General features: G+C 42.2%; 1 protein-coding gene across 1 annotated transcript in view; it reads left to right on the top strand.

The window, feature by feature from the left end:
* Positions 1-3,847: 3,847 nt before the first annotated feature.
* LOC112230099 (inactive phospholipase D5-like) overlaps positions 3,848-7,388 on the top strand; it is a 21,641-nt gene continuing 18,100 nt past the window's right edge. Inside the window, exon 1 of the mRNA XM_042310946.1 lies at positions 3,848-4,297. Coding sequence (XP_042166880.1) covers positions 4,154-4,297 — 144 coding nt within the window. The 5' untranslated portion in view covers positions 3,848-4,153. The remainder of the gene's footprint in view (positions 4,298-7,388) is intronic.

Raw genomic sequence — 7,388 nt, 5'->3', positions numbered from 1 at the left:
TCTTATTAGTAAGGTCTTTGTTGTCTTTATGTCATTTCAAACCTTTTACATGTTTCTGCTTGTATATTTTGTACGGATAGGTTTTCTAATTGTCATGATGTATTTGTTATCTTTGTAAGATAATGGTTACATGATTTTTTTGTTTGTCTACTTTCCACTGGTTTTAATAAAATGCATGATTATCATTGACAGTTTTTTTCATGTGAATTTCATGTCCAGATATCCAGGCTGTATATATTTCTAAACACGTTGGGACAATAACTCTAATTCTCAATATTTTAGTCAGTCAGCTGCTACTGTAAAGATTCCCTGTTTCCCTAAACCTCCCTGCTTTTCTCCCTCAGCGCCACACTCAACCCAACCCTATTGTCCAACCTCTTTCAGTCACCATTAAACGGAACATACAGAACACACAGAACATAGAAATAGAATTATTAGAATGGACCGCCCCATTCAAGTCAAAACCATTTCCATTCTGTAAATTCTATTTCTATTGCTCAGAAGGGCCATCTGCGGTGCTCTGTTAATTACAGTTGCTTAAGATATTGTGTTCCACTTGTTTAATCCCCCTGCAGTGTAAAAAGCTGCTCCCCTTTTGTCATACTGGGCTACTGATGCTGCTGCTGCACAGCATGTGCTTTTGGAGCTCTGATTCCACTGGGAGATTCATGGGTTTTCAGAATTAAGTTGAGGCTTGTTACTGAACTGTGGTTTTGAATGTCTTGGGGTTTTACATGGAAATGAAAGATTAAGAGTGCACTGGCCTCGTTGTCCTTTTGTCTGGGCAGGATATTATTCTGTACTGATTCAAGTTTTAATGTCGCTCGCACAAGTGCAGTGACATGCCTTTCTTGCTAGATCCAAATGTAACAATGCAGTAATCAATATCAACGTAGTACTAAAAATAACAAGATAGAACAAAAACACACAAGAAATATAAATAAGAAGAACACAAGAAAGGAAGAAGCTTTATTCAGGGTCAGTTCCAGTACCATGTTTACAATGTGCAGGTATACTGGAGTGATAGAGGTAGATATGTATAGGGTTAAAGGTGACTATATACAGGGTCAGTTCCAGTACCATGTTTACAATGTGCAGGTATACTGGAGTGATAAGAGGTAGATATGTATAGGGGTAAAGGTGACTATATACAGGGTCAGTTGCAGTACCATGTTTACAATGTGCAGGTATACTGGAGTGATAGAGGTAGATATGTATAGGGGTAAAGATGACTATATACAGGGTCAGTTGCAGTACCATGTTTACAATGTGCAGGTATACTGGAGTGATAGAGGTAGATATGTATAGGGTTAAAGGTGACTATATACAGGGTCAGTTCCAGTACCATGTTTACAATGTGCAGGTATACTGGAGTGATAGAGGTAGATATGTATAGGGGTAAAGGTGACTATATACAGGGTCAGTTCCAGTACCATGTTTACAATGTGCAGGTATACTGGAGTGATAGAGGTAGATATGTATAGGGTTAAAGGTGACTATATACAGGGTCAGTTCCAGTACCATGTTTACAATGTGCAGGTATACTGGAGTGATAGAGGTAGATATGTATAGGGGTAAAGGTGACTATATACAGGGTCAGTTCCAGTAACATATTTACAATGTGCAGGTATACTGGAGTGATAAGAGGTAGATATGTATAGGGGTAAAGGTGACTATATACAGGGTCAGTTCCAGTAACATATTTACAATGTGCAGGTATACTGGAGTGATAAGAGGTAGATATGTATAGGGTTAAGGTGACTGGGCATCAGGATATATAATAAACAGCAGCAGCATAAATAATGATTGTATTTGAGTGTGCGTGAGTGTGTAGGGTCAGTATAAATGTGTGTGTATGTTATGAGTGTGTAGAGTCAGTATAAATGTGTGTGTATGTTATGAGTGTGTAGCGTCAGTGTAAATGTGTGTGTATGTTATGAGTGTGTAGGGTCAGTATAAATGTGTGTGTATGTTATGAGTGTGTAGAGTCAGTATAAATGTGTGTGTATGTTATGTGTGTGTAGAGTCAGTATAAATGTGTGTGTATGTTATGTGTGTGTAGAGTCAGTATAAATGTGTGTGCATGTTATGAGTGTGTAGAGTCAGTATAAATGTGTGTGTATGTTATGAGTGTGTAGAGTCAGTATAAATGTGTGTGTATGTTATGAGTGTGTAGAGTCAGTGTAAATGTGTGTGTATGTTATGAGTGTGTAGCGTCAGTGTAAATGTGTGTGTATGTTATGAGTGTTTTGGTGTGTCAGTGTGCATAGAGAGACCGGACTAGTTTTTGATTCGTTTTGACAAATGTGACGACTTGGGGACCTGGGCAGCACCTCAATACTTCTACATATCCGACGGATATTGGTTTATATAAAGTATAACATTCAAATGGGTTTTCTATGATATTCCTGGACCTTTATGCTGTGTTCTGTCTGTTACTGACACACACTTCTCACAGTAGAATACTGTATCAAAGCCTTTGGTTCATCTTGCATAACATGGATAACAAAAAGCTAAGCTGTCAGTCGATGGTGACTTGGCACTTGGTCTCCTCACATTGACTAGGCGAAGATGTACGACACCGAACAAGCTGGTGTGTGCAATAGGGCGTTTATATTTACATAGTCTATACTTTTCATCAATTAACTATTATTGCTTGTGGTCGACTGATGAAGGTTTGAGGAGGACAAAAAAAAAGAAAGAAAAGTCCCGTGTCAGCAAGTCTGCCAATGCAGACCTGGCTGTGGGGAAGGAGGAGGAATTAGTATGCTGTTCACTAAACACTGGAGGAAAAGTAAGGGCATAAATATTGCAATTTCCATCCTGGGGTGGGGAGATGGAGGCTTGTGAGTAAGTACATTTTGACAGGCTATATAGGAACTACTGCCATAGGAGAATTCACCGATTAAGAATCAGGTTAGCTGTGCAGTATTGATGCAATGATGGCTGCATAATTTAGGTAATGAAACTAGAACAATCAGTGCAAAATCCATTCTGGTGGGGGAAAGGTTCTCTAGCCGTGACATAAATCGTTCAAGGGCCACTGAACACTTTCCTTTCTCTTAGCTTCAGTATTTACACAACCTCCATTCATTCAAGACTTACAGTATGTAGCCAATATCGGCACTGTGAAACTACATAATGACCTAAAAGGCGTACTGTATATACCGATGAAATGCCGTTGGAGGCAGAGGCAATATCACAGCTGTCTATATGTAGTCGAGGCAGTGTCAAATCAATACTTTATTAGCTAACCCACTAGTGTCCCACTCTGGTGCAGTGTAATACAACGATACACTCTGACATGAGCAGCAGGTTAGGCTACAGACACCACTGGACGAACAGAGATAAACATACTATATTTATCATGTGATAAATACATTTCCTCACTGATGTAAGAACCTCTGTTTTAATTTCAATGTAGTGCACACACACACACACACACACACACACACAGACACGCACACACACAGACACGCACGCACACACACACACACACACACACACACACACGCATGCACACACACGCACACACACACACAGACACAGACACGCACACACACAGACACGCACGCACACACACACACACACAGACATGCACACACACACACACACGCACACACACATACACACACAGACACACACACACACACACACACACACACACACACACACACACACACAGACACAGACATACAGACACAGACATACAGACACACACACACACACACACACACACACACACACACACACGCTCACCCTCACTCACTCAGTGCCTTTAAGTGGGTCTGGCACTCTCCCACCTCATTCTGCTGCAGCACTCCCTGTTGAGCCCCACCTCCCACGAGGAACCAGCCCACCCACTGCCCAGACAGTTAGACCCACGCCAGACAGTTAGACAGCTAGTGAGAGAAGAGAACCTCGGTGGGTTTGAAGAGCTATAGACAGTCACCCACTTACAGATCCACGGTGGTTCAGAAGGGCTTGGCTCACTCATTGACTAGCTATAGACTGACAGTGATAGAGTCTAGAGGAGGAAAGAGGCCAGAAGAGAAGAAGAAGAGCTTTGTGTGTGTGTGTGTGTGTGTGTGTGTGTGCGCGTGTGTGTGTGCGCGTGCGTGTGTGTGTGTTGTGTTGTGTGCGTGTGTGCATCATGGCATCAGGAGGCCATGGGATGAGGGGTAGAGGGGAACCCCTCCACGCACCCCACCTCTCTGACATCTACGCCAACAGTGCTGTCCAGCAGCAGGACTATTCTGCAACCATCTGGCTCCGCAGCAAAGAGAAGCTGGAACATGTGAGTACCCTGAACGCACACTTAAACACACCTTATACACACTGGGGGAAGTTGTTGGGGAGATTCCAGAGGAATGTACAGTAGTGTTGGTAGGGGATAGAGGCTGAAGACAGGTTTGGCTGGACTACTGGCTGAGAATGATTTGAGGGACAGTTGACTTCGATCTCTTGTCTAACCCAAGGATTCAATCCACTCAACTTGGATGAAATGTAATTGATTTGGGACAGGATATCCACAGGGAATACATTCAGATGAATGTAAGCTGATTGAAATATTCATGCAGGAACCAGTTTGCAAAGTGCCGTGACTATCAAAGAGATGGGGCCAAGTTCCACTGTCCTCAAGTCAAAATGTGACACTATATAAAAATTGTAATAGTTTGTTTTTAAATGCCATGCAATGGAGCGTTATAACAGCCTCTCCAACTTAAACTCAAGTGTTCCACTGCAGCATATACTGTATCGTGTGTTGGAGGTTGGCAGGATCTCTAGAATAGGACATCCACCATCAATATTCAATATATTAGCATTTCGCTACACTCGCATTAACATCTGCTAACCATGTGTATGTGACCGATAGGATTTGATTTGAGGATGAGGAGGAAGCTACTGTAAAAAAAATAAAAAATAAGATTCAATAAAGTTGTTGGTGAGTTTGATGGGTCTATAGAAAAGTATTAAGAACTACTTGAGAGGGGAAATGACCCGAACGGGAAGGGATTAGAATATGAAATGGTATAACGGAGAGTAAGCTAGCATCGTCCATTCTCAGCCCATTCATTTGGAATACCTGGAGCTAGCCACCGGAGGATTGCAGCCGAGGAAATGTGCTTCGCGGCCTCCAATGAGAATTGATTACTTCTAGTGTCCGCCTCACACACACTCAATGCCTACTTTAAATAGTGCCGATCGAGCTCCAAACTTTGTTTTAACTTCATCTCTCTTTTCATTTGAAATGCCCGCTGCCAAAACTCAAACTAACTTAAGTGTTGGGTTTCTGCTTCGGTTTCTATTTTCTACATTAGTGTTTAAGGTAAGGGAGTCATGTGTTTTTACCTTGCATTAGGGTTACACAGACTTAGGCTGAACTCCTCCGCCGTAGGCTAGAGACTTCCTCTCCCTCTAAGCGTGCCCTCTCGGAGGCAGTGAGCTTTTTAGCTGAAATTAAGTGTAAATATTTAATGGTTGGGGGTGGAACGGGACTGGGAGATCTGCCTGCTTTAAGTATACTGAGTATAGCAGACACCTGCCTTGACGTCTCATGTCTGAAGGGAAGTGATAGATGTGCCACAATAGTAACTGTTATGTACTTGACCTGGGTTCAAATAATGATGTTTGTTTTAATATAGTTTCAGTGTTTGCTTGAGCCTGCCTGCAGTGCCAGATGGGAAGGGTTTACATTTTTAGGACTATTGTATTAGTTCAATTTAAGCTTGGCAAGCTCAATCAGACACAGGTCAAGTATTTGAAATGATTTCAAATAGTATTTGAACCCAGTTCTGGTGAGTGGAGACCTGCCCTGAAATCTCATGTCGGAACAGGGAGACATGCTACTCTAGTACTGTTATGTACAGTCTGTCCTCAGAAGCCCTGAGGTCTGTCTGTTACACTATACACTCTACTGTTCCTTTATGCAGCCCAGACCCAACTCAACCCCACACACTAATCCATTGGGCTGGTGTATGGATCATGCAGTGCTGCATTACAATAAATGAATTATTGGGAAAGCCGAGCAGCTACAGAGTAAGATAGAGTCTCCAGCTATAGACAGAGACTTTGTGGACCGGCAGCTTCTACAGATGTAGGATCTACATTTGAGCCAGTTTGCTACAGCAGGAAAATAATCCTCCAGCTACCGGAAATGTGAATTATTATGTGGATTGTAATTCATGTAAATGTTTTGTAGGGGTTGATACATTTGTCTTTAGGGGAAGTCTGACATTTTAAAGTGTAAATTACAAACTTTACAAGCCTTTTTAAACCTGAATACATTACATGTTAGCCTTTTTTGCTGCCCGGGAAAATTCTCAACAACAAAAGAGTGATCAAATTAAGATCCTGCATCTGTAATTCATCTATATTTTCAACCCACTTTAACTTCCTGCCAGTATTAAAACTTTGGTCATTCTTCACCGTCAGCTCACTCCAGCTCCACTGTCTGCGCTCTCTCTCTCTCTCTCTCTCTCTCTCTCTCTCTCTCTCTCTCTCTCTCTCTCTCTCTCTCTCTCTCTCTCTCTCTCTCTCTCTCTCTCTCTCTCTCTCTCTCTCTCTCTCTCTCTCGTGGGCACGGCGCCAGTCTCCCATGGCACTGGTGCCCGACGGCCCACTCAGCACATCACAGACATTGACCCTCACCATGAAACCATGCTGACACGCGGACACACAAACACCTATTTCCTGTTCCTGTTTCGGGAACGTGTGAATGAGTCATGGTATTATGTGTGAAGGTGAAAAACTGTGTACCTGGATCACCTTCACGACGGCGCCTGTACAAGTGAGTAAAGGGAATATATTATAGCATTCTTATGACAACAAATTCTGTTGTATTCCCTGTTGTCAAAAATGCACATTTCATCAATGACTTGTGATCCCTCCATCGTCATTCAAAACTGACCATATAGTACAAGACCCCTGCAGATGTAGGAACTTCATTTGATCACCCTTTTGTGGCTGAGAGTTTTTAAGACTATTGTATAAGTTCCATTTGGCTAGGCAAGCTCCATCAGACACAGGTCAAGTATTTGAAATACTTCATCTCAAGTGTTCCACTGCAGCATATACTGTATCGTGTGTGGGAGGATGGCAGGATCTCTAGAATAGGACATCCACCATCAATATTCAATATATTACCTGTAAGATAGCATCGTCAATTCTCAGCCCATTCATTTGGCATGCCTGGAGCTAGCCACCGGAGGATTGCAGCCGGGGAAATGTGCTTCGCAGCCTCCAATTAGAATTGATTACTTCCACTGTCCACCTCACACACACTCCATGCCTGCTTTAAATAGTGTCGATTGAGCTCCAAACTTTGTTTAACTTCTCTCTTTTAAGCAAAAAAAGTGAAAAAAAGTGAAATGCCAAACTTAAGTTTT

The sequence above is a fragment of the Oncorhynchus tshawytscha genome, linkage group LG32 (genome assembly GCF_018296145.1).
Source record: "Oncorhynchus tshawytscha isolate Ot180627B linkage group LG32, Otsh_v2.0, whole genome shotgun sequence".
NCBI lineage: Eukaryota > Metazoa > Chordata > Actinopteri > Salmoniformes > Salmonidae > Oncorhynchus > Oncorhynchus tshawytscha.
The sequence above is the reverse complement of the archived record's forward strand: the minus strand, read 5'-3'. Positions and strand labels throughout refer to the sequence as shown.